This window comes from Sciurus carolinensis, chromosome 3, assembly GCF_902686445.1.
Source record: "Sciurus carolinensis chromosome 3, mSciCar1.2, whole genome shotgun sequence".
NCBI lineage: Eukaryota > Metazoa > Chordata > Mammalia > Rodentia > Sciuridae > Sciurus > Sciurus carolinensis.
In genome coordinates, this window is record NC_062215.1 from 18712628 (window position 1) to 18738795 (window position 26168).

Below are 26168 nucleotides of genomic sequence, written 5' to 3' on the forward strand. Positions count from 1 at the left end.
CACCCATCCCCAAACCCTGCCACTACCACCCTGCTGCTGTTCCTTCTTCCCCACTGAGAAGAAGGGTCTTCTGTCAATAAGGGGGTGAGGAGTGGAGGACAACTCTCCAACTGATTCTTGTGTTCCGTAAGTATTATACCATGTGCCTTGGACTATTCCAGTGCTGGGATGAAGTCGTGAATAAAGTCATTGCCCTCCTGGAACTTGCATTCAAGTGAGAAAAGAATAAAGCAAGAAATAGAGTTGAGCACAGTGGCACACGCCTGTAATCCCGGTTACTTGGGAGGATGAGGCGGGGGGATTGCAAGTTCAAGGTCAGACTTAGCAACTTAGCAAGACCCTGTCTCAAAATAAAAAGTCCAGGATGTAGCTCAGTGATAGAGCACCCCTGGGTTCAATCCCAAGTACCCCCCCCCAAAAAAAAAGAAAAGAAATAAATAAATGGTCAGTGGTGGTCAGTACTATGAGTGAAAATAAAGGAAAGGAGATAGTGATGGAACATATGTGGGTGCTGAGAGGGGGCCACCATCTTCAGGAGAATGGTCAGGGGAGGTGTCTTTGATGAGGTGAACAGAGAGGGATGAAGGAAGCATGCTGGGACATGGGGATAGTGTTCTGGCAGAAAGAGCAGCCAGCAAGAAGACCCTGAGGAGCAGATTTTGTGTGTTCAAACAAAAGCAAGAAGGGCAGCTGGGTGAAAGGTCCAGGAGAGGAGGTCAGAAAGGTAGGGAAGGGCAGTCAGGCAGGCACACCCTGTGGCCATGGGTTGAACTTTGGATTTGATGCTAAGTGGTGGGGGAAGCCATGGAGGAACAAACTTACCTCACAAGAGCTGATGGTATTTGTTTTTACCAAAGGGGTTAATGGTAAATTCTAAGAAGAATAATTTGACCTCCATGCATGGCAAGTTCCAGGACAGATTTCTAGTTGGGTGACTGTGAACATTCGAGAAAAGACTAAACCATGATCGTTGAACACCAGCCAAATTCCCCCTTCATCCTACGATTGGATGGCCCCAGACAACTCATCTTGATCCAGCAAAGCATTTGGCATTAGTCCTCATAGACAAGACAGAAATGTGAGCCGGATCATAGAGACTTGGATTTAGACCTGATGGTCTAAATCTCTGTGATGGTGTCTCAAACCTCTGCTGTGGCCCTGGGCTGTCTGGCATTGTCATGAGTTCCTTGCAGGGAGGCAGAGAAAGCCACTTTCACTCTGCAGATGGTTGCTGGCTGGGGTGGAAGGGAGAAAGGGGGCGCCAATACAATGGGTGACTGAAGTAGATTCGAGGCAGCCTTGACAGATTGTAAAGTTGGGTTGAAACCAGCAAGATGAAATTCACCAAGGATGAGTGCTAAATCCTGTGTTTTGGTTCCAATACATTGGTTATATAAGAATCGGACTGGAAATCTGGTTAGATGGAAATTTCTGTTGAAAGAAATAGAGCTGGTAGTGCACACCTGTAATTCCAGTGACTCAGGAGGCTGAGGAAAGAAGATCACAAGTTCAAGACCAGATTCAGGGGGCTGGGGAGATAGCTCAGTCGGTAGAGTGCTTGCCTTGTAAGCACAAGGCCCTGGGTTCGATCCCCAGCACCCAAAAAAAAAAAAAAAAAGACCAGATTCAGCAAATTAGCAAGACCCTGTCTCAAAAAAAAAAAAAAAAAAAACAAAGAGGGTTGGGGATGTAGCTCAGTGGTTGAGCGCTCCTAGATTCAGTCCCCAGTACTGAAGAAAAAAAAGAGAAAGAGGAGGAGGAGGAAGCGGAGGAGGAAGGAGGGAGGAGGAGGAAAACAGAGGAGGAAGACAAATATCCAGTGGAGCTTACCAGGAGGGAAGCCTGATGGCCTCTGGGGAATAAGGTCTTTGCCTTGAGTATCCAGTCCCCTCCTGGGCACCATGTTGTGCTAAAGAGAAAGTAACAAGCCAGTGACAACCAAGAGAGGGCTATAGTATCAAGTTCGATGATGGTTTGATCATGCAGAGCAGAAGCTGAGTGATGTTGACAGCCGGAAATAATGAACTGAGAGGAAAGAAAGGTTGGCTGGGGCTACTCTTCAAAATGGGGTGTAATGATGAAGAAGGAAAATATCCAGGCTGTCATTCACGAGGCCAGAACAGATGATCCTGAGTGGGAGAAAAAAAGCTGCTTCCTTCTCTGGGAGAACTTTCTAGCTAGGGTGTCTACCCTGGCATGGGTCTTATCACCTAAGGGAAGTTGAGCCCCCTCTTGGCTCTAAGGCACAGCAGTATTTATTGCACTCCTGCTCCTATTAGGTTTGTACTGGACTCTTTTTATATAATTATCTCATTTAATTGTTACAACAACCCTATCAGGTAGATGATTACAATTCCCATGATAAACAATGACTGAGGACCATAACGCTAAATTAACTTGCAGGAGACTTAATAAGAGGCTGAGGCTAGACCAGTCCCCAGATCTGACAGATTCCAATTTTTAGAGAGCACAACCTGCCTAACACTCTGTGAGTGTCTGAGGGGAAAAGTGGCAGGAAATTCTTAACACCTTTTTGAGACATTCATGGCTGTGCCCCTTTGAAAGTAAGCAAAAACCCTCTCCCAATTTTGCACCAAATCTTACGAACTCCAAGTCCTCCTGAAATTGGACTCTAATTGCTACACTCCCTGGCAGCTCAGATTCTGGGAGGATGGGCTGGACAGCAGGCGGGCAGTGATGGGGTGGCGGGCGGAGCCGGGCCGCAAGGGGGCGGTGCCCGCAGGCCCGCGGTGCCAGAAGAGGCCTGCAGGGGGCGCTGACGGCAGCTCCGGGCGGAGACAATCGCGCTGAGCGGGCGCCGCAGCCGGAGCGGGAGCCTAAGCGGCGCGGCGCCGCGCAGAGCTGGGGTTGAGCGGGGCCGGCAGAGATGGGCCAGGCGGGAGCTATGGACCGCTAGGGCCGGGCGGAGCCGAGCCCCGCGATGCCGCCGCCGAGTGGCCCCAGCGTCCTAGCGCGGCTCCTGCCGCTGCTGGGGCTACTGCTCGGCGGCGCCTCCCGGGCTCCCGGCAAGTCGCCGCCGGAGCCCCCCAGCCCGCAGGGTGAGTCTCGGTTGGGAGGGGCAGCGATCGCGGGCCTGCGCCCCCGGATCAGGCCCCAGACCGCCTGCCCCTCTTCGCGTTGCTCGTGAATTGGGGTGCATTCTGTTCACTGGATTGGGGTGGGGGGAGCAAGGGGTCCTAGGGTCGGCGCTTCTGGGGGAAAGTGATGGGTGGGGAAGAGACTGTCCGGAGTGGGGGTCTCCGGGAGACACAATGCGGAGGGCGGGGGTACCCAGGCTTGGCGTCGCCAACCCCCTCCCGACTTGTTTTTCTCCCTCCTGGTCCTCGAGGCGCTGCTGCCTGAGCCATTGTCTACAGAAGACACCCGCCCAGGGGCGGGCTGGGGCGGGCACTGGTTCCGCAGCCCCCCGCGGGTTCCTCGCTTTGGACCCCGGTTGGGTGGGGGCGCAGGCATCGACAGCCACCCTGGGCCCGGACGGGGGCTGGGCGCCCAGAGCTGGGCTTGAAGGGGGGAGGGGAAAAGGGGGAGTGGGTGAGGCTGTGGGCGGGATCGACTGCTCGAATGGGGTTCTTCGCCCAGGGAGCCTGACAGCTTACAGCCGGCCCCCCAGTTTTAGAATTCGGGGTGTACAAATAAGCGCTGATTATCCCATGATGGAGGAGAGGCTGCAGTTGGTGGTCTCGTAGAAAAGAGGGTACATTGTGATTCTCAACTCAAGGCGCATGGCTGGGCTGTGGTCGCGGAGCCATGCTGAGTGCCAGCTGGGAGGGCAGGTGCCTGGGTCTCCATCCAGCCCGCGTCCTGCCACTTCTGTCCTCTTCCCGCTCCCAGATCACCCCCTCCTCGCCTCACCTCTCCTTCCCAATGGAAGAGCCCCTCCCAGCGCCTTACCCAGCGCCTTACCCAGCCAAGGTGGGTGTGTGAGATGGGGGTGGGGCCGGCTCCTGCAGCGGGAGAGAAGACCAGGACTCCACACCGTTGCCAGGGTGTTTCGGCCTCCATTCACTCCAGCCCTGCGCCCACCTCCCAGCCTCCTGCGCCATCACCCCATACTGCTCTTCCCTCCCCTGTCTGAGGGCCACATTCCTGCCTGAAACCGTGTTCTCTGCTCCTCAATCCCCACCACCAGAACCTTCACGGAGCTGGCAGGAAAGGCAGGGTGGGGGGTCTGGTTGCGGGAAGTGGGATCCGGATGAAGGGAGGAGGTCCGATTTCCTCCTGGAATGAAGCCGGGAGGCAGGCACTGTATGGAATGTCAAATTTTGAGGAATGGGGAAGGATCTCCCTCTGCCTCAGTCTCTTCTGCTCTGCTTTCCCAAGGAGGAGAGGAGGCTTTGCCAGGTAGGAGGCGTCCCTAGTTTCTTACGAAGTCTCTCTCTCAAGGCCCTGCACCCCAGAGGAAAGGGCCCAGGGAACTGGCAGAATAAACCAGGCTAGGGGGTTCTCAGGCAGCTGGCTGGGAGCCCAGGTTGAGGAAAGCGAATCTGCTCCACACCTGCCCTGCCCCCCCCCCCCCCTTGGCACTGATATCTCCTTCAGGCTTTACCTGCCCACTTCTATTTTGTGTCCCCAGCCCCTCCCCTCTTCTGCATCTCTGGCCCTTGAGCACAAGGCATTCCTTCAAGTGACTGTTTTTAAGACTGCTGGATCCCCTCTTCCCAGCTGCTCTTCCAGCTGCTCCTTGCCAGGGTAGGGCTGGGGGATAGCCAGGCCCTTCTAGCTTCTCAGAATTCCTACTGTGTGTTGGGAGAGACCTGAGTGGGCTGAGTGTGTGCTCCACCCACCAGGGTTGGGTTCTGGCCTGGGAGGGGAGAGGGAGGTGGGCTCTGGTGAACAGCTGGATGGGATGCCACCAGCAGGCGTGGCCCTGGCCCTGGACTGGAAGCCTGAGATAAAACACCTGTTACTGTTGAGTGTCAGGCTCCACGTGTAAGGTCTTCCTGAAGGAAAGAGGATAGGGTAGATGGGCTGTGGATCCAAGAGGCTGCCTGAGAATCCAAAGGGAAACTCAAGGCCCCTTCACCCCAGTGGAGTTCAGGATAACTGCAGGCCAGCCTGGCCTGACTATTCTGGGACTTGGGGCAGAGGCAGCCCTGGAAACCAGAAGACTTGGGCTTCCCATCCCAGTTCCCTGCCTATCAGTTTTCTTGGAGTCTGGTGGGCCCTCCAGATTGCCTTCCCCTTGCTAGGGCCCCAGCTCCCTGCCTGATCTCCTGGGAGGAATGAGGGCGTTGCCATGGTGACTGACTGTCACTGACCAGCTATAGACATGAAGGGGAGGGGTCAGGAGATTCTTGTTCAGGCTCAGGGGTTGGGGTGTATCCCTAAATCTGAAGGGAAGCAGACTTGTGCAAAGGATTCTGGGAAGAGGGGGAATGATGGAAATGTCCAGTTCTTTAGTGTCCCCTTTTCAATATTTTTTCCCTTGAGAACTGAGCTTTCATCCTCCCTTTCCTTTTTTTTTTTTTTTTTTTTTGGTACTGGCACTGGGGAGTGAATCCAGGGGCACTTAACCACTGAGTCACATCCCCAGCCCTTTTCTGTATTTTATTTAGAGACAGTGAGCAACTCTCACTGAGTTGCTGAGTGAGACTGGCTTTGTACTCATGATCCTGCTAGGATTACAGGCATGTGCCACCAGAGCTGGCCCCCATCCTCCCTTTCAAGCTGCTGGATCCTGACTTCAGCAGGTCCCTCCTCCTTGTATTCATCCTTTATTCAGCCCTCATTTCCCTTCCCCTCCTCAAACACTGGTCTCCTACGGTCAAATGGCTAAGAATTTATGTCCTAGCAATAACTACCAGGTTTGGATCCCAGATTTCTCAACCGTAGTCTATGTATCTAAACACTCTGAATCTCGGTTTATGTGTAAAATGGGGTAAGAGCATATTTTATCAAATCTAACCCATCACTGACTGTAAGATGCATCATTATTTTGCTCTGGGCACAGTGGCACCTGCCTGTAATCCCAGCCACTTTAGAGGCTGAGGCAGGAGAATCACAAGTTCCAGGCCTACTTGTGTAACTTAGCAAGACAATGTCTCAAAATAAAATATTAAAAGGGCAGGAGATACAGCTCAGTGACAGAGCAAACCTGGGTTCAATTCCCAGTGCTGCAAAAAAAAAAAAAAAAGGAAAAAATGCTGTCAATTTTAATGATGACATCATCAATCACAGATAGAGCTTGAGTTCAGCAATGTTAAAATGTGAAAGGCTGCATGGGTTAGACTTGATGAAATACAGTAATAGCACCACCTACTTCTCAGGCTGCATTTAGGCTTAAATGATAGCATTCCATACATGCTGACTGTGGCTCAGTGTACTTCTTGCCTGGTGTGCTTCTGGAAGCCCTGGGTTCCATGCCTAGCACTAGAAAAGTAAATAAATACTGGCTTTCATTATAATTCTGGTCTGGCAACAGCCCCAAATCCTCCCCCCAACACACACCCAACCCCCGCAACAGCAGCCCCTTCCTTTGATCTTGGGGCTTCCCCTACTTCTCATCCTCCCTCCCCATTCCTCATTCCCCTCACCTCATCTTGCCCACAGAGATCCTGATCAAGGTGCAGGTGTATGTGAGCGGGGAGCTGGTGCCCCTGGCCCGGGCCTCAGTGGACGTGTTTGGGAACCGGACCTTGCTGGCTGCGGGCACCACGGACTCAGAGGGCGTGGCCACACTGCCTCTCAGTTACCGCTTGGGCACCTGGGTGCTGGTCACTGCTGCCCGCCCTGGCTTCCTCACCAACTCTGTGCCCTGGCGTGTTGACAAGCTGCCCTGTGAGTGGAGGGGCAGGTGGAGGGGGCGGGAGCAGCAGCTGATCCTCCATTAGCCCCTTCCCAAAATAGTCTTTGGGGGTGGAGGGGACAGGCTTTCGGAGCAGCTGCTCCCTGGGCTGGGGTATGCAGAGGGGGCTGAGGGAGATGAAGCCACTGGGATTCGGATGTGGGGGTGCCTGGAAGGGGGTGTGCTTTTTCTGGAGCTGACAGGCCACCCCTCTTGCAGTGTATGCATCTGTCAGCCTCTACCTGCTCCCCGAGCGACCAGCCACCCTCATCCTCTATGAGGACCTTGTGCACATCCTCCTAGGCTCTCCTGGTAAGCCCCACACTTCCATCCCACACCAAATCCACTTCTTCCCTCCTGACCTGGGTGCAGAAACTTCTGCTTCTTCACATATCAGCTGGGTGCCCTTGGGCAAGTCACTTAACCTCTCTGAACCATACTTTGTTCATGTGTAAGATGTGGAAGCATAATACCTACATTGAACTGAGGAAAGGAGACGGCATGACGGTGTGATCCTACAATTTGTATAATCAGAAAAATGAGAGATCACACTTCATTTATGTATGATCTATCAAAATGAATAAATGAATTCTACTGTCATGTATAACTAATTAGAACAAAAAAATAAATAAATAAAAATAAATTGAGGTAAGGAATAAGTCACATCAAGTGTGCTGGATCTGGTGGCTCATGCCTGTAATCCCAGTTACTCTGGAGGTTGAAGCAGGAGAATAGCAGGTTCAAGGCCAGCCTCAGCAACTTAGTGAGACCCTGTTTCAAAATAAAAATCAAAAAGTGCTGGGGATGTAGCTCAGTGGTAGAGCACACCTGGATTCAATCCCCAGTACCAAACAAATTAATTAAAGCATCAAGTGTGCAAAAAAACAATACAGAGGTGTTCAATAAATGTTTATAGTTTGTTGGGGCTTCTCGTGGTTTCTATTCTCTCTCTGCTCCTACTTCCCTGCTACCTTTATCGTCATGTGCTGGGTGCCTGGCTGTTAGGAGACCATGAGAGGGTCGGTCCTTGTGCAGGTATTGAACACCGATCAAGTGCAAGGCCTGGAGTTACCCTGCAGTGGTCCTTGTCTACCCACATGCTCTCAGTCTCACCTAAATACCTCAGCGCCTGCACTGGGCCAGGCATGGTGGCTGGTGTAGAGGTACAATGAACAGACCCGCTTCCAGCCTTAAAAAGTCACAGACAAGTAGGAAGACAGACGAGCATCACTGCAAACCTTGGGATAGATGCAGAACTAACAGGGCAGTAGAGAAGGGACAGCTGTGTTCAGAGATGTCCCTAACCTGCATAGAGCCAAGTGGACCAGAGCACTCGGTGGAGGAAGCAGCGGGACTCTGGGCTCAGGAGCAGAAAGCAAGGAGAGACGCTTGAGAGTAAGGCCTGGCCAAGTCATCGTGGTGATGTGGCAGAAGGGAACAGTGAGGGTTTGGGGAAGGTTCTGGCCTGGCCATGCTGAGGGTAGATTCCACCCAGCTACCACTACAGAGCCACAGTGGGTTTTGGAGTGGGAGAAGACCCTCCCCAGTTAAAATTCTTAGCTTGCGCCCTTGTTTCTAAATGACTCTTTGTTGTCTTCATCACACTGACCCTGCACCAGAGGCTTCTAAGCCTCCTGGAGATTTCTAAGGTGCCAGATGGACCTTTGGTTGCCCAGAGCTACAGCTCTCCCACAGTGATCGCTGCTTTCAGTGGAAGCCTTCACAGAGCTGGCAGCACCCTCCAGGACAGGCAGCCACTGCCTCGCTGCGGAGCTTTCTCCTGCCAGTCCTGGAAGTCCTTTCCCACTTTCCTGGCTGAGTCTCACTTGTCCTGCAAGACTCCAGTCAGTGCTGGGCTGGTCACGTGCTCCCAGCGTTTAGTAGACAGGAAGGATGGAGTGGGGGTGAGAGGGTGGCCCTGGCCCCAGAGCCAGGGCATCAGTCTGGGCTCACAGATGGTGACTTAGGGCAAGTTATCAAACTTTTGCCTCTTATTTGCATATCTATAAAATGGAATTGATAATAAAGGCACCTATCTCAAGGGCTGTTATGCTAATTACAGGGGTTACTATAGTAACCAGCTTAGAACAGTGCCCAGTATATTTTAAAGCTTAATAAATGTTATCTATGATCATACAGTATTTGAATTCTGTTTATAACTATCCCCTTCACCCCAACACACACACACACACACACACACACACACACACACACACAAATGAAGTAGCCACTGTGTCTATTTAAACTGAAATAACTGAAATTAAAATTTCCTCAAATCCTTAAAAATTAAAAGTAAATTGTCTTCCTCAGTTACACTAACCACATTTCAAATGGTTAATAGCCATGTGTGTCTAGTGGGTACAGTAGTGGGTGTAACCATCATCCATCACAGTGGAAAGTTCTAACAGTCCTCTACAGGACAGAACCGCACTAGACTGTGAACCTGTAGGCAGGGAAGCTGGCCATATTCATCTCTGCATCCCAGGAACTGACCTGGTGCCTGCCATACAGGAGACATTAATTACCCCAGGACTTGCCCCTCATCATTTTCTCGGTTTACAACCAAACAGTGTTTCAAGGACAGCAAGTAACTTGCTGAGGGTCACATAGTCAGGATTGGAGGTTTCCAGGTTAACATTTGGACTGCCCAATTCTCTCCAAGTCCTCCCTGGCCTTCCCAATTGGCCTGACCCCATGCCCCCTTCTTAGATACTTGCTTTTTGTCCTGGTCCTTGACCAGGCCACTGCAGTCCCTCTCTCCATCCAGGAGCCCGATCCCAGCCCTGGGTGCAGTTCCAGCGCCGGGCTGCCCGCCTGCCTGTCAGCTCCACCTACAGCCAACTCTGGGCCTCGCTCACACCTGCCAGCACCCAGCAGGAATTGCGGGCTTTCCCTGCCTTCCTGGGCACCGAGTCCTCCAGCTCAGGTATGCCAGGCACCTGTATAGCAGGGACCCCCACCCCCACCCCAGAAGTTAGTCCTCAACCCTGTGTCCTCTTCCCTCAGGCAATGGCTCCTGGTTGGAGCTGATGCCCCTGGCTGCTGTGAGTGTGCACCTGCTGACAGGCAATGGGACAGAGGTGCCACTCTCAGGTCCCATTCACCTGTCCCTGCCAGTGCCCTCAGAGCCTCGTGCCCTCGCTGTGGGCACCAGCATACCAGCTTGGAGGTTTGACCCCAAGAGTGGTAAGTTCTCAGGGAGCTTCAGGTTTGGAGTTTGGGGAAGGAACATAGGACTTAGGTGGTGGGTGGTGGAGGGACACTGAGTTTGATGAGACCCCTGCCTCTCCCAGGACTGTGGGTACGCAATGGCACTGGTGTGATCAGGAAGGAAGGCCGGCAGCTCTACTGGACCTTCGTCTCTCCCCAGTTGGGGTACTGGGTGGCTGCTATGGCCTCCCCCACGACTGGTGAGAGTGGTGGGGCATTGGGGCAGGGGACAGTGGTGAAAGGGAAGGATGGAAGAGTGGACACTTTGTGAAAAGCAGAAAGGGCATCCACACCTGAACACTAAGCCCTTGTCTGGCACAGGGCTGGTCACTATCACATCGGGCATCCAGGACATTGGCACCTACCACACCATCTTCCTGCTCACCATCCTCGCAGCCCTGGCCCTGCTGGTGCTCATTCTGCTGTGTCTGCTCATCTACTACTGCCGGTGAGTGTGTGGGGGACCCGTCTCCTTTTATCTGAGGCCTGCTCTGCCTGGTCTTGTGCTGAGCATGGGGCCCCAAAGATGCATCAGCGATTCTGATCCTCGCGGTGCTGTCAGGAAAGGCATGCATGTGCACAAGTGAAGACCGGAAAGTTTGGCAGCTTAAGAGAAGTGGGGGGACAAGTGGTAGGACCTGCAGGCCAGACCTCTCCAGAGGCAATCTACAGCTGCTCGTACCAGCCCAGCTCTCACATCCGGGGGACTCCAGGCCAGACACACCCCTAGTTGGCTTAGGTGCCCTTCCAGGTCCTCAGGATATACAGTTTCCCCCATGGGAACGCAGATGGACCACAGCTGCTGGATGGTCTCACACTGCACCCTTAAACCCTGTCCCATAAACCTCTCTCAGGCCCTTCTCTGGGTCCCCATCTCTCTGAACGCCCCAGGCATGCGCCCAGTCCTCCAACTATCTTCACCCCTCAGCCTGCAACAGCAGGGTTTAGGAAGCCACTCTGGCCCTCAACCTGGCCGTCTCCCTCTCCAGGAGGCGCTGCCTGAAGCCGAGGCAACAGCACCGCAAGCTGCAACTCTCCGGACCTTCTGACGGTAACAAACGAGACCAGGCCACCTCGATGTCCCAGCTCCACCTCATCTGTGGAGGACCCCTGGAGCCCGCCTCGTCGGGGGACCCCGAGGCCCCACCTCCAGGCCCCCTGCACTCGGCCTTCTCTAGCTCCCGGGACTTGACCGCCTCCCGAGATGACTTCTTCCGTGCCAAGCCCCGCTCGGCCAGCCGCCCCGCCGCGGAGCCTCCGGGTGCCCGCGGGGGTGAGGGTGCCGGGCTCAAGGGAGCCCGCTCCGTCGAGGGGCCTGGCGGACTGGAGCCCGGTCTGGAGGAGTACCGGCGGGGGCCCTCGGGGGCCACGGCCTTCCTGCACGAGCCGCCCTCGCCGCCGCCGCCCTTCGACCATTACCTGGGCCACAAGGGGGCGGCCGAGAGCAAGACCCCCGATTTTCTGCTGTCGCAGTCGGTGGACCAGTTGGCGCGGCCGCCGTCGCTCAGCCAGGCCGGGCAGCTCATCTTCTGTGGCTCCATCGACCACCTCAAGGACAATGTCTACCGCAACGTCATGCCCACCCTGGTGATCCCCGCACACTACGTGCGCCTAGGCGGCGAGGCGGGCGCCACGGGAGTGGGCGATGAGCCCGCCCCGCCTGAGGGTTCGGCCCCCGGCCCGGCGCGCCCTTTTCCCCAGCCCGACCCCCAGCGCCCGCTGATGCAGGGCCACTCGGGCGCGGGGGGCGAGGGCGGCGGTGGTGGCGGCGGCGAGGGCTGGGGGGGCGGGCGCTCGGCGCCCGTCAGCGGCTCGGTCACTATCCCGGTGCTGTTCAACGAATCCACCATGGCGCAGCTCAACGGGGAGCTGCAGGCGCTGACCGAGAAGAAGCTGCTGGAACTGGGCGTGAAGCCTCACCCGCGCGCCTGGTTCGTGTCCCTGGATGGGCGCTCCAACTCGCAGGTGCGCCACTCCTACATCGACCTGCAGGCGGGAGGCGGGGGCCGCAGCACCGACGCCAGCCTGGACTCGGGCGTCGACGTGCACGAAGCGCGGCCCGCGCGCCGGCGACCCCCGCGGGAGGAGCGGGAGCGCGCCCCGCCAGCTGCTCCGCCGCCGCCACCCGCGCCCCCGCGCCTGGCGCTCAGCGAGGACACGGAGCCCAGCAGCAGCGAGAGCCGCACTGGCCTCTGCTCTCCGGAGGACAACTCGCTGACGCCGCTGCTGGACGAGGTTGCGGCTCCCGAGGGCCGGGCGGCCACCGTTCCCCGAGGTCGGGGCCGCAGCCGTGGGGACAGTTCCCGCAGCAGCGCCAGCGAGCTGCGGCGCGACTCGCTCACCAGCCCGGAGGACGAGCTGGGGGCGGAAGTGGGCGACGAGGCGGGCGACAAGAAGAGCCCCTGGCAGCGGCGGGAGGAGCGGCCGCTGATGGTGTTCAACGTCAAGTAGCACCGCCTCTGGGCCTGCCCCCGCCCCTCCCGCCCCACCCGGTCCCCAGGGTGCGTGCCTGGGGCACTCGCTCTTAGCCCGGAAAAGTGCCCAGGGACCTGCGGAGCCGTCTGTGGTATGTGCTGGGTCATGTTTTGGGAAGGGAGCCAGGCTTTGCCTCCAAGCCAAAGGAGGCGAGAAGGGTCCGGTCCCCCATTGGGAGGGGCTGGGGAGGAGGGCTGCGGGGGAAGCAGTGCCTGTATAAACGTGGTTGTACATAGAAAGCTCTATGGAGAGCAGGAGGGGCTGCCTGGCCTTGGCTGCTAGTGTGAGGGCTGGGAAGGGAGGGGCATTCTGTATACCCCTGGGTTGGGAGGGGGTGCTGCTTGCTGACTAGCCTCTGGGCTACCATGTTACAGGGCTGGTGGCTGGGGCAGCCTTGGGGACTGGGGGGTAATGTGATGGGGCCGCTGTGGGCAAGAGCAAATATAAAACTGGTGAGGTTAAGGCCTTGTGTGACTTTTTATGGGGTATAGGGGGAATGTTGGCACTGGAGGAGGACCCTTGCTCAGGGGTCCCCTAGGGAGGGCAGGCAGGGTGGCCAAATCAGACACTGTTAAGAAAGTGTACAAACTTTATTGGAACGAGCACACAGGCACACGCGTGGGCGTGCACACACACACACACACACACACACACTCACATATGCACACAAAAGTATACACACACCTGTGGATAGGGGAGAGCACCTGGCCACAGTCCACAGAAATTGGGGGAGGGGATGGCAGTTTGTAACGTGGCTTTTGCCACAGCTCCTTTCTGATAGGAAGGCTTCAGATTGAGGCCCCACCTCCCATGGTGATGGGGAGACTGAGAATGGGAGAGGGGGTAAGGGAGAATTTGGAGGGAAGAGGTGCTGGGAAGGCCTGAGCAGGTACCCTCTGAGTGGGGTCTCAAGGGCTGTGGTGTGTCTCCAGTCCTCAGCCCTGCTTCATAGCAGCTGTCTTGGGGCTGGGCCCCTTAAAGGGGTGTCCCAGTGCGGGGTGTCCCAGCGCAGGTTGTTCTTGCGCAAACACTTGGTTCCCTTGGCTCCACAGCGGAAGCCGATGGGACAACAGTGACGCCGATCAGCACAGCAGACACCCTGGATGGTCAGAGGAGGATGAAAGAGTTAGTCAAAGCAGGACCTGGCCCTCACCCATATATAGCCCCAGAGCTGCGGGTGGAACTGACCTGGCGGTAGGGACAGCAGGCCCAGCTCCCTCGTTTATCTTGGCAGCAGGTCTGGTTATCATGACAGAAGCGTCCTGATCCACATGCCACATCCCTCACATCCGCAGAGCTGAGAGCCAGGTGGGCAGCAGGGTAGGAAGAATCCACTTCCTTCTCACAGGACCGGGCCTTCACGTTGCATGTGTACCCAGCTGGGCAGCAATGCTGGCGATCCTCACAGCACACAGCCTGGGGTGACAAAATAATATCACGCTACTGTGATTCCCTGCACCCCACTGGACTTCGCACCTTCCTCCCCTAGCAGGCAGATGGGCACTCACGTGGGGCAACTGGCAGCAGGCCCAACCCCCACTCAGGCTTGGGCAGCAGGTCTGCCCCACAGGACAGCTGGTGTGCTGGTCACAGCCAATGTCTCTCGAGTGGGACAGAGAAGCCTGGCGGGTGGGCACCTTCTCCAGTCCTGCTACTATCTTGTTCCCCCATTGACACTGTCCCTCCGCTGTACACGTGTAGCCCTCGGGGCAGCAGTGCAGGTGGTCTAAGCAGCAGACAGCCTGGGGTAGAGGCAAAAAAGGGTGTTCTAGGAAGCAGGAAGCAGCTCTGCAGGGCCCACCCCTCTTGCTAACAGCTCCTAGGACTGGAGACAAATCACAGAGCTGGTTGCCACCGTGGGTTAGGCAGAACGTAGAAGAGCAAGGTAATAGGATTCTGGTCACCCACCTGCCCCGATCTTGATGCTGTCCCCCCAGTGCTCTCCCCTACCCATGCACCTTGCTGCCCCTCTACTCATGCACCTCTGGGATAGGACAGCAGCCCCACTCCCCAGAAGAGAATCTGCAGCAGGTATTAGAGGGGGGACAGCTGGTGAAGTTATCACAGGGGACATCAGTCTTCAAGGCTGGTGGATCTGGCAGGCTGAAATGGGCTGGGACCTTCTCCATCCAGGGCACTTGGAAGGTCCCCTGTTCACATGTTCCCTTCTCTGTGTAACACTTAAAGCCCGCTGGGCAGCAGTGTATATGGTCCTCACAGCATACAGCCTAGGGTGGACGGAGAAGGGCCAGTGGGCACAGCAGTCTAGCCAGCTACCCTCTGCTCAACCCAGCCTACCCACTGTTCCTGGGTACCTGTGTAAAAGGGCAGCAGCCCCAAGCCCCTGACTGGAGGCGACAGCAGGTATAGCCATCTGGGCAGCTCACCTCCATGTCGCACTTCACCTCCTGCACTGTGAAGTAGGCAGAGGACAGATCAGCAGTGGCACTAGGGACCCTCAGGGTACACCACACTTTTTAGGCTCCACAGCTGGAGCCAGATGTTGAGGATGGAGGGTACAGTTTATGCTACCCCACAGTGATCCTAAGGCAAGGCCAATGTGGAGGAAAGGGGGCTGCAGTTGCCTGATCCCTCCATGTGTCCATCAGCACCCACCCCCACATCTCTTCCTGGAATAACTTGGAGGAGAGCCCTTCTTATGGTGCAGATGGAATGGGGTCTATGGTTTGCCTCTAGTACCTGTGTGTGCTGGCATCTTGGTCAGAAGGTCTGTAGCATTCTCTTTGGAAAGGCACTTACTCTGGATCAGGTCACACACAGTGTCCTGGGGGCAGCAGTGCAGGTGGTCTGAGCAGCAGATGGCCTGGGTGGGGAGAGGGGTGAGTCTTATGACTTCCAACCTCAGGTGAGCACAAGTCATCAGGCTGACAGCTGGCACTGCTCCAATTCCCCACTAGGGGGCAGCATGAGTCCTGAGTCAGTCAGGCTCCCAGTACCAGTCTAAGGGCGTCAGCCTCAGGAGCCCCTGTAAGGCATTGTCCAGGCCATATGGCTATGGGCAAACGCCAAGGTGGCTCCAGCCCCTTACTCACATTGGGCATTGGACAGCAGCCATACTTCCCACTGGGCAGCTCACAACAGGTAGAATCATCAGGGCATTGGGATTGTGCATCAGGGCACACAATAGAGTTGGGCAGAGCTGCTGGAAGAAGAGCAAGGCATGAAGGGGGATCCAAGATGAAGGGGAACTTTTTCCCAGCTGCCCCCAACCCATCTGGTGCTCTCACCTTCCCCCTTAGTCCTTCGTGCAGGGATCTTCTTTGCCAGGGGTTGGGTGCCTGTGGGTGTGATGCAGCGAGTATGAACCAGGTCACAGGATGCCCCATGAGGACAGCAATGCACCCTGTCTTCACAGCACGAAGCCTGAGAAGAGATGGTCCTGAATCCATCTTTGTCCCCTAACCCCAACTTCTAGCTCTGGCCCCGCCATTTTCCATTTACCTCCATCTCCCCAAACCTGTACCTGGGGCATGGGGCAACATCCCCAGGAGCCATCAAGCATAATACAGCACGTGGAGGAGTCAGGGCATTCGAATTGACTACCAGGGCACTGGACAGCACCCAAGAGGTTGTCATCTGTGGACAGGATGATCCAGGATTCAACAAACCAGTTGGTGAAGGTTATTCCCCATCACTCAAGGAACTGGGGGCACCAGGGCCTGCAGGCCCAGCTACAGGGGGCCTAGGGGTTGACACCAGGGTTCTGTGACCTCCCAGGATTCCCTAATCCACTCCCCAGACAAGTCAGTCCCTACCTCAGAAAGATGACCAGGAGCAGGGCATCTACTGAAAGTCAGTTGGCATCAAATCAGCCGATTGGTCCCAACCCCACAACACTGTGAGTCCTGTGTTTTCTCCTGCCCCCTCCTAGAGCTGCCCCTCTGTCCAGAGCACAGTTTTGCTTAATACAGATGCCACACAAATAAGGACACAAAGGCAGGAATCAGGGCCACCCAGTTGGCTGGGCTCTTGGACACACCAGGAGCATGTTGCCCACCCACCTGCCCTCCACCAGCACCCCTGCCATACCTGGTGTTCGGAAACAGGATTGCCCATCAGCACTGCAGTGGAAGCCCCAGGGGCAACAGTGGCTGCCATCCCCACATGACACGGCCTATGGGACACAGAGAAGCTTGCATGGGTGAGGCCCTTTACCTGGGGGCAAGAAGGTGCAGGAAAGGGTAAATGCAGATTTAAACCCCTCCTTGGAGCCAGTGACACCCTCACCTTAGGAAAAGGGCAGCAACTGGAAGTCCCTGAGATGGTGAGGATGCAGGAGTGGCTGGCAGGGCAATGGGCAGGGGTCTGGCAGGGGCTGGTCAGACGCCTGCTCAATGTTGTAGGCCATTTTTCCTGGGAAAAGAAGGGAGAGGATAAACCAAAGGACCTGTGCCTGGTCTCCTCCTCCAGCTAATCTAAGATCACCCAAGCTACCAACTTTTGCCAGGGTTAAAGGGCACTCACTAGAACAGGATTGCAGCAGCTGTAACTGGCTCCTCCTGGGTCCAGGCAGCAGGCTATAGGACAGAGCTGACCATCTGGGCATTGTGTTCCAGCCACCAACCCTGCCACTAACATGACCCAGCTCACCAGGATCCACATGGTCTGCCTGCAAAATACCAAAGTGTGTTTAGCACCCAGCTTAATGAAGACCATGCCATTTTCAATTCTGAGGCCACTCACCCAACCCCAAGCCAAAGTCCAGCCCTGGGCTTGCTGAGCTTCTCCAACAACTCCCTGTTCAGACAAGCAGAAAGATGTGACTTGAGAGTCAGCTTCCTACATGTGTCTTGTATAGGTGTCACACATGCACCAGTATGTGCCTATCATCAGCACTTCTGTGAGCTCAATGTTGACATGAGCATGTGTATGGATCTGTCCTTACCCGTGGACTGAACCTGAGTCTCTATGGTAAGTGTGTTGATGCAGGCTTATGAGAGTCAGGAAGGTGTGTTTTTTGTGGTTCGTTCCTCTTTCCAGGGTAAGTCAGGGCTCCCCTTCTGCAGCCAGCCCCTCCAGATGCCTCCGTGCTTAGAGCCTGCTCCACCTACACCTGGTAAAGGCCTTAGAGAGTGGAACAGTCACATGATCATATGAGAAACCACAGGGTTGAGAAAGTTGTGAAAAAGGAAATATGGTGGCCAGTAGAGACTGGACTGCCTTCCCAGAGGCCAGTCACCACTTGCCCATAACTGTCCCCTCTTAGACATGGGGAAGGGGATATAGAGGCTGAGTCAGCCTTTGAGACAATTGTGCTTTGAGGTCCCCCTTATACCACCAAGGCCCTTTTGAACTCCCCAAACACATCCCTGCCCCCAGCCAGGAAGCAAAACTCAGTTGCATATGCAAAGACCTTGCCTGCTCACAGGGGTGCCCATCTGAGTCAGCGGGAGGAACTGAGCCTTCAGTCTCTGGGGCAACAGCCTCTCACTTCCCCAACAAGTCTTCCCCCAGCTCAGCTGGCTCAGCCAGTTCTATGGGGCAGTGAAGTGATGCTACCCTGCCTAGGGGAGCAAAAATGGCAATGTCCTGTGACTCTAGGGAGCCAATCATAACTATCTTCATTTCTTTGCAACAACCATCCAAAGTAGTGATTATTACCTTCACTTTTCAACGGAGGAAACTGAAACTCAGCAATGCTAAATAACATGTCATGTGTCAAGTCATGGTGATAACAGGCTTTGATGGCTCCGGAGCATATGGGACATGGGTTCATATCACAAGGGTGGCAACCTGACACTGCCTAGAAATGAGTCCCAAACCTCATAGGGAATAAAGGCCTGAGGTACTAGCAGAGCAGAGGGACAGAAGTGATTTCTTGGGCAAGTGGACCAGGCAGGACAGAAATGAGGGATACAGGAACTGGAAATTACACGTGGGTCTTATTTCTAGAATTGCCATCTATGGATCTTGAAGGCCTCAGAAGTTGCTCCCTGTTTGTGTGCCTCAATTCCTGATATCTATGTGTGGACAGGGGGCAGAGGTAGAGGCAGAAAATCCCATTCAGTCATTCAAATCCTCACCTGGCTTTCTTCAAGTGACCCTCCCTTAACTCACTATCCTCAAGAGGCCATCTCTAGGCCAAATCAGGATGCAGAAGACTAGTCCTTTCACCCTCTCCTGGCCCCACAGATCTCAGGCAAAGCATCTACAGACAGCCCCACCTGCTCCTTGGGTGTCTAATCTCGGTCACCAGCATACTGTCACTATGCTCTGGCTTAGTCCAGAAGGGATGCCTGCCTGCAGAGGTGAATCTGGCACCCTGGTGATTGATCTGTATTTTCCTTCCTTTTTATCCTGCGGTTAGGGACCATAGTATATTACTTTTAACGAACACATACACAAACTCACACGCTCGCGCGGCACGCCACACAGAACCCGGGACTATGGAGGGAGGCCCAATTCCTCTTAGGATTTCAGCGGCGGCCTCTCTCACTCCCGCGTCACACAGCCAAAGCAGCCAGAGGACAGACGCCTCGACAAACCCCTAACTCCGTAATCTTCCACTAGGTGGCACCCCCCAACTTCGAGTGCCAAGAGGAGTGAAATTTCCCAAAAGGTGAACCAACTCAGATGCTAAGAGGTAGGAAAAAGTGGCGGGGAGAAGCGGAAGTTGGCTTGTTTCACCACCCAAGAGAGGAAGGAAGGCAGATGCAACCCATGAGTTCAGAGTCCACTCCCGCGACCCACTTCCAGCTCCTCGCAGCTCCGGGATCAGGAGCGAGCTTAACCCGCTCCTTCATGCCGCCGCCGGCGACCACCCACCACCTCAGAAGGGAAAAGAGCCAGCACCTGCCGTAAGGGGTGGAGCTGGTTCAAAGAGGGGATGTTCCTTGCTTTGGGGGAAAGGGCTGCAGCTTCCCGGCACGTTGGGGAGGGAAAAACCCCCCTTTTAATGCGGATCTCTGCAATTACTGCTTACGACCCACCCCCCAAAAAACCCCAGAAATCTCCAAAAGAGTTTCTATGAGCGGGTCTACTCTTGTCTCCGGGCTGAGATTCCAGAGGAACCCCAAGTGCACACGTCCTTAGCCAGGCCTCTGGGGTGAGCAGGCGAGAGGTCTTCACCGCCGCCCTCCTACCTGCCTCCGGGTCCGCGCTCGCTGGGTAGCAGCAGGCGATCAGCTCACGGACTACGGTCCCTCTGCGTGATGGCCCGCCCAGCTCAGTTTCCATTGGCCATGGACGCGGGCTGCCGCGTTCCCATTGGTTATCTCTGGGCGTAGAGGCAGGGCCATCCTGGAATGCTGTGTTTCTTTTCTACTCAATTCACTCTCCTCCCCCTTTCCTCACACCCCATTTCTAGGGATCATGTGATTATGGAATCATATGACACATGGCCGGCCTCAGCTGGGCAGCCCCTGCTCGCTTCACTGCCTTTCCTCTTCCTGCAGGCGCCTGGAAGAGTTTATGTTGGAGATGGACGTCGCGTGTCTAGGGACATTGACAACCAGGAGGGTTGTTTCTGAGGGGATCCTTTCAGGGTCTTTGACAGGATGGTTGCTTCTGGATTGGGGACATTTGTTCATTTCCTCTCTGTTCTAGTCAACGAACTTTGATTAAATGCTAGGTAGCCCAGCGACGAAGGAAGTTGAGGGATAGTTGTGAAGACAAAGATTAACAGCCTCCTGGCCCTTCTTCCTCGAGGGAAAAGGTTAGTTGAAGGCGGGGGAAGAAAGATTTAAGTCCACCTTGGAAGCGCCACCCCACCTGAGTCTGGGAGGATTTTAAGCGGAAGTGGGGTTTTGGTTGGAGAAGTAGTTAAACGGGGTGGGGGAGGGGTGACGGGAAGAGATGAGGAAACCAGGGGGGAAGGGCAACCTTGGGTAGAGTTTGAATGCTACGTTCAAGGCAAGGGGCTTGAGGAGATGTGGGTGCCTGGCACAAAGACGAACTAGGGGATGGGAGTTGTCCAAATGGCTTCCTAGTTTCAGTTTATCCTCTGCCTTCTAGGAATTGACATGGTGGGTGAGGGGAGAAAATTTACCAGGCAGAGCAGATTAGCCTGGACAAGAGCCAGACTGCTCAGTGCCAAAGGGCCTGGGCCAGGCAGAGATGGGTGATGGGAGATGGGCCAGGAGGGAGGAAAGGCCCAGGGACAGCCTGATGCTGGGGCCTTGGAGGAAGGTCGGTATTTGCTATCCCAGAGTGAAAGGAAAGCTCAGCAGGCTGAACAAAGAGCTTGAGCTGAGAGCCAGGTTGGAGTTGGGGGATAAATAGCCAAGTTCAGGTGGGGTGATACTCTGGCAGGGAAGGAGTGGCAGAGCAATGGAATTGCATAGTCAGTTTCTTAGCTGAAAACTATAGAGGGCCCAGAAAAATGGATAATATTCCTGCTGAGGATTTAGGACAATTCTTTACCCTGGCGATATATTTGTCCAGATTTCCCTTCTTGTGTATTTCAAAGCCAGGGAATGTATCTTCGTCTTCTTTTTTTTTTTTTTTTCTTTTTAATTTTTTTTAAGTTGTAGATGGACACAATACCTTTATTTAATTTATTTATGTTTATGTGGTGTGAGAATCAAACCCAGTGTCTCTCACATGCTAGGCAAGTGCTCTACCTCTGAGCCACAACCCAGCCCCATGGGAATATACCTTCTGCTTCCACCTAAACACACACACCACACACAATTTTCATGAAATAGTAGGAGGCAAATCAATAAATGAAACTATTAATCACAACTACATAGAACCAGAAAAAAATACATGCAGAGAAAACAACTCCAAAGTGACTGAAACAAACCTCAGGAGTTTAATTTTCAAAGCAGTGATTCTCAAAAAGGACAGTTTGCCCACCAGGGACACTTGGTAGTGTCTGGAGAATTCTGGATTGTCACACTTGGAAGCAAGGGATGTTGGCAACTGGTGTGGCAGAGGTCAAGGATCCTACCAAATATCCTACATCCCCACACAACAAAAAACCATCCTTTCAGCATGTGGCTAGTGCTGAGGATGAGAAGTCTCACTAGGGCATCACACATTTTCTCCTTGAAAGAGCTAAAGTTGCCAGGCGTAGTGGCAGTGGCCTATAATTCCAGCATTGCCGGAGGCTGAAGCAGGAGAATTGAAAGTTCAAAGCCAGACTCAGCAATGGCAAGGTGCTAAACAACTCAGTGAGACCCTGTCTAAATAAAATACAAAGTTGGGCTGGGATGTGGCTCAGTGGTTGAGTGCTCCTGAGTTCAATCCCCAATACCCCACCTCAAAAAAAAAAAAAAAAGAAAAAAAGGAGCCAAAGTTTTCCTCAATTAGAGCTTCCTTTCTTATTTATTTACTCTCCCTACCCCCACCCCCACCGAATCGCATTTTGGGCTTAACACACATTAGGCAAGTGCTCTAACTGAGCTATGTCCTCAGCCCTTTTTATTTTTGGAGACAAGGTCTTGCTAAACTGCCCTGACTGGCCTGAGTCAGTCACCTTACAGGTGTACAATACTATGCCCAGCTTATTTCGTACACCTTTAACAAATTCTGCTGTCTGATCTCCCAGCAACAATAGATTATTGAAATATCAGGGAGATCTGGGGGTGTAGTTTAGTAGTGTAGTGCTTACCTAGCTCGGAAGACCCTGAGTTCGGTCTTTAGCACATGTATGCCTCCACTTGGCAGTATGTCTCCATCTTCTCTAAGATCAGAGGATGTATGTTGAAGTCTCTAGAAGTTGTCTCCTTGAGTTTAGCAAACATCGAAAGCATTCAGTGAGGAAAATTACAAAAAGCAGACTGAATAACATAGAAGTCCTGTCTCTTGGGAACATTGATTATAGGGGCAAACAGTCAGAGATACCTTAAGGCCATCAGTCTTAAAGGACCATAATTAACAGTCAGGGTATTAGCCTGGAGCATTCAGAAGTTTGAAACATGCACTTACTCTGGTTACTGTGGCAAAGACACGTGAAAAAGGTTTACTGAAGAATTTGTCAAATGGGGGCGATGAACCTGTGGCGCTTCAGTGGAGACAGTACAGGGGAGCATACCGTGGGACTGTGGAAGGACTGTGGAACATCTCCCAGTCCCCAAGAATACCTCCAGCATCCTTACACTGTCCAAAGCAGGAATCTCTTCCACTGCTTTTTACCTTCAAAGATGGAGAATCCATCCGGAGCTAGGGTTGTGGCTCAGTGGTAGAGCGCTTGCCTAGCATGTTGTGAGGCACTGAGTTTGATTCTCAGCACCACATATAAATAATAAAATAAGGTCCATTGACATCTAAAAAATATATAAAATAAAAAAACAACAAAGATAGAGAATCCTTTAGTGAACAGGAAGACTGAAGAGAAGTGAATTTCCAGGACCATGAGAGTGTAACATGAAGGTTCAGGTCCCTATCTCCCCCTTCCCTGAGGCCTCCCAGTTTGCTTTCGCCAGGCTGCGGTTTCCAGGGTGCTTCCAGCTTTCCTGGCACAGCCCATCAGGCCTAGTCTGAGAGTTAGTACCGCGACCCTTGCTCCTTTCACCTTTGCTCATGAGGAAATGAATCACTGCCTGAAATCCCCACAGATGTGCTTTTCCCTCCAAATCTGCAACCCCAGTTCCCTGGTCCCAGGGCAAACCAGTGCTGCCTGTCTGCAACCTCTAGACGTCCCTGCAACCCTGTCTGCTCTCCTTCCTGCTTCCTGTTGCTGCAGGGCCCCACTGCCAAGGCTGCTGCCGTGGGCCTAGATTGCAACCACGTCTACCTAGGGTGCTGTCTCACCTTCTAACCTGAATGTCCTGTCCTTCTGTCTGGCTCCAAGGTGGGCACTGCACTTGCTTTGGCTCCAGTGTAGAGCCTGCAGTCCTCGGTGACCAGAGGAAGGCAGGAACATGGAGCCAGTCTCTGTCCTTTTGGGGGTTTTAAATCTTCTTACCTCCCCTCCCCTCTTCTTTCCTTTCTTCTCCTCCTCCCTCTTTTTTCTTGTTTTGTTTGGTTGTAAATACATAATTCAATATAAATGCGCCAAAAAGTCTTTTTGCTAGGCCTATGCCCCTCCCTCATCAATCTTATCCTTTTACCTTCTACAGGGACTCCTGATGTCAGTTTGGTGATAGATTGTCTTTTCCAGTTCTCTGACATCTGTTGGCACCCATAGAAAAAGTTTGAGTTTGGGTTTTTTTCCACTAAATATAAATGAAGCAATATGTTACAAAAGGTTTTATAATTTGGTGGGGTGGTAGTATTGGGCCTCCCCCATGCTAGGCCAGTACTCGACCACATCCCCAGCCCATTTAATTTCATAAAGTAGTTTATTTAGTAGTACTGGAGACTGAACCCAGGGGTGCGCTACCACTGAGCTGCATTCACAGCCCTTTTTATTTTTTATTTTGAAACAGGGTCTCACTAAGTTGCCTAGGTGATCCTTGAACTTGCAACCCTCCTGCCTCTGCCTCCCACATCCTTGGAATTACAGGCATCAGTCTGGCTCTGGTTGTTTTATTAAAATAACTCCTTTAAGGAGATATATAGTCAAGTGTTACTTAACAGCACGGATACGGTTTGAGAAGTGTCACTGAGTGATTTCTTTGTTGTGCAAACACCAGATTGTTCTTACACAAACCTAGATTTGGAAAATATTGAAAGGTATATTATTCTACTAACAGTGTTCTCCACTTTGCAGGCACAGTAATTAGAAAGGCTTCTTGGAAGAGGAGTGGGTGTTATGGGCCAGGCTATATGGGCAATGACAAAACAGACTCCATTTTACCCTGAGACTCCATGTCTTGCAGGAAGTGTTTCTTCGGAGAGAACACCCCAACTCTGTACCCAGTGATGGTTGCTTAGCTTAGCATGTTTGGCAACACCGAATGGCAATTCTTATGTAATGTAAAATTGTTCTCCTTTTGGTTCCTATTTTTCTTGGACAATGTACCCTGTCAGAGAACGATTGTCTAAATGTTAGTACCCATTCTTTAATTTGTACCTGACTGAGGTCGTTTTGACCCACTTCCCCTTCTGCTTATGATTTTAGATCTCATGATGTTAGTTTGTAGTTTTAAATTATAACAACAGCCACTTATGATTAATGTATCAACATGCTTTACTTATGGTATAAAAACCCCTGCAATTCTACACTGGGGACTGTCCTCCCAATAGCCATGCAGTCAGCTGACCACCTAATAAAGACTCTCAAATTTGAACTTCTCAGTGATTAGTCTGTTCTTAAGTTGCGCCCACAACTCTGGGTCCTGCCTGATGTCTGGCTCCCGTAGCACCCTGGCAGTGTGTGCTGATCCATGTGAATGAAGGCCCTGGGTTCCTGCGCCAGGTCACAAAGGGTTCAATTTGTAGCCTGAAATACTGCCCTCAAGTAAGACAGTTATCGTCTCCTAAACCTGCCATCAGTTGACCTCCTTATGGGGAAAAGTCCTTTCAGGCATCCATTTCCACAATAGGGAGGTGTCAGCCATATCGAAAATATGGGTGGCCCTCCCCTGTAATCCTAGAGACTAGGGAGGCTGAGACAGGATGATCACAAGTTCAACCAGCCTGGGAAATTTAGGAAGACCCTGTCTCAAAAATAAAAAGGGCTGGGAGTGTAGGTCAGTGGTAGAGTGACCCTGGGTTTGATCCCTAGTACTGGAAAAAAAAAATTACAATTCAATGGTTTTAGCATGTTAACAGAATGTTGCAATCATTACTACAATCAATTTCAGACCATTTTCATCAAGCCAAAGGTAGCTCTGTGCCCTTAGCAATCATTCCCTAGTCCCCCATCCCTCTCTAGTCTAGGAAACCACTAATCTACTCTCTAGATCTATAGATTTGCCTATTTGGGGCATTTGATAGAAATAAAAATTCACAATATGTGAACTGTGACTGGCTTCTTTTAAAGTGTACCATGGAGCACATCTGAGTACTTTATTCCTTTTTATTGCCAAAAATATTCTATTATAAATATGCCATAATTTGTTTAGTCATTCATCAATCTGTCACTGGACAGGGGTCCAAGGAGATCCCTCCCTCCAAGGGGTCAGTGGGACCTCCACTCGGCTTGGGCAGGTTTTTGACTAATGCTAAAAAAATTTTCAGAACATGTCAAATGCACCATACAAGCAAAGATTTGCTAAAGGACAGCAAAGCAAAGGCATACATACCCCAAAAGTAAGGTGGGGACACCCCTCTCCTCTCAGGGGAGTGACACCCGGGATGAGCTTTCTGATTATATACAGGATTTTTCTTGGAGGAAGAGTGCAAGTTCCCAGGCAAGCTTTTGTGAAAATCAAATCCCATGGTAATCATTTGGGGTTCCAAATGTTTCTTTCTGGTTAAACTATCTAGCCGTAAATCAGTTGTGAGTACATTGTGTAGGTCTTTAAACCTGGCCACCTTTAAATGGATTATGTTTTGTTTCAGTTAATCTGATACAAGCATACAATGAAGATTTTGTTTATGTATCTAAAGAGACAAGCATGGCTGGTCATGCTCATAGATCCAGGTCTCTCTGTAATTAGGGTCTCTTTCTTTCTCTGTCTCCCCCTGTAGCTCACCTGTTTAAATTGATGAACATTGGGGTTGTTGCCACTTTTTGGCTACCGTGAACAGTGCTGCTGTGAATATTCCTTGCCTGTTCAAGCTTTTGTGGGGGCATGTTTTAATTTCTTTTGGGTCTACACCCAGAAGTAGAATTGCTGGATCATATAGGAATTCTGTTTAATATTTTGAGTAACTCCCAGAATGT

At 52.8% G+C, this 26168-nt stretch overlaps 2 protein-coding genes across 7 annotated transcripts; one reads left to right on the plus strand and one right to left on the minus strand.

Moving 5' to 3' along the window:
* The first annotated feature begins 2799 nt into the window (after nucleotides 1-2799).
* On the plus strand, nucleotides 2800-12882 carry Fam171a2 (family with sequence similarity 171 member A2). The gene is made up of 8 exons (XM_047545418.1): nucleotides 2800-3059; nucleotides 6571-6798; nucleotides 7025-7117; nucleotides 9573-9731; nucleotides 9812-9991; nucleotides 10099-10215; nucleotides 10337-10463; nucleotides 11005-12882. Exons 1-8 carry the CDS (start codon nucleotides 2942-2944, stop codon nucleotides 12464-12466), a joined length of 2484 nt encoding a protein of 827 aa, XP_047401374.1. The 5' UTR covers nucleotides 2800-2941; the 3' UTR covers nucleotides 12467-12882.
* A 184-nt stretch (nucleotides 12883-13066) lies between these two features.
* Grn (granulin precursor) lies at nucleotides 13067-19671 on the minus strand. Of its 6 annotated transcripts, none has more exons than XM_047547511.1 (14): nucleotides 17397-19496; nucleotides 17195-17248; nucleotides 16976-17120; nucleotides 16739-16864; nucleotides 16541-16625; nucleotides 15975-16087; nucleotides 15739-15874; nucleotides 15544-15653; nucleotides 15191-15314; nucleotides 14806-14903; nucleotides 14473-14718; nucleotides 13999-14232; nucleotides 13679-13906; nucleotides 13067-13589 (listed from the first exon to the last, which is right to left on the minus strand). In XM_047547511.1, the coding sequence occupies exons 3-14, from the start codon at nucleotides 17111-17113 to the stop codon at nucleotides 13437-13439; spliced, it is 1791 nt and encodes a 596-aa protein (XP_047403467.1). In that variant the 5' UTR covers nucleotides 17114-17120; nucleotides 17195-17248; nucleotides 17397-19496; the 3' UTR covers nucleotides 13067-13436. The 6 variants fall into 6 exon arrangements, with proteins under 6 accessions (XP_047403467.1, XP_047403472.1, XP_047403468.1 ...); XM_047547516.1 differs by having other exon boundaries at nucleotides 15544-15650; nucleotides 17397-19493; XM_047547512.1 differs by lacking the exons at nucleotides 17195-17248; nucleotides 17397-19496 and adding an exon at nucleotides 19594-19671.
* Nucleotides 19672-26168: the final 6497 nt, after the last annotated feature.

What these genes read in the sequence shown, in the direction of transcription:
- Fam171a2 (XM_047545418.1), top strand. Translation starts at nt 2,942, where the DNA reads ATGCCGCCGCCGAGTGGCCCCAGCGTCCTAGCGCGGCTCCTGCCGCTG. An exon ending in GGAGCCCCCCAGCCCGCAGG is followed by an intron (nt 3,060 to 6,570) that starts GTGAGTCTCGGT and finishes TCTTGCCCACAG; the next exon opens with AGATCCTGATCAAGGTGCAG. An exon ending in CACCGAGTCCTCCAGCTCAG is followed by an intron (nt 9,732 to 9,811) that starts GTATGCCAGGCA and finishes CTCTTCCCTCAG; the next exon opens with GCAATGGCTCCTGGTTGGAG.
- Grn (XM_047547512.1), bottom strand. Translation starts at nt 17,113, where the DNA reads ATGTGGATCCTGGTGAGCTGGGTCATGTTAGTGGCAGGGTTGGTGGCT. An exon ending in ACGAAGGACTAAGGGGGAAG is followed by an intron (nt 15,654 to 15,738) that starts GTGAGAGCACCA and finishes CTCTTCTTCCAG; the next exon opens with CAGCTCTGCCCAACTCTATT. An exon ending in GCTGCTGCCCTTTTACACAG is followed by an intron (nt 14,719 to 14,805) that starts GTACCCAGGAAC and finishes CGTCCACCCTAG; the next exon opens with GCTGTATGCTGTGAGGACCA.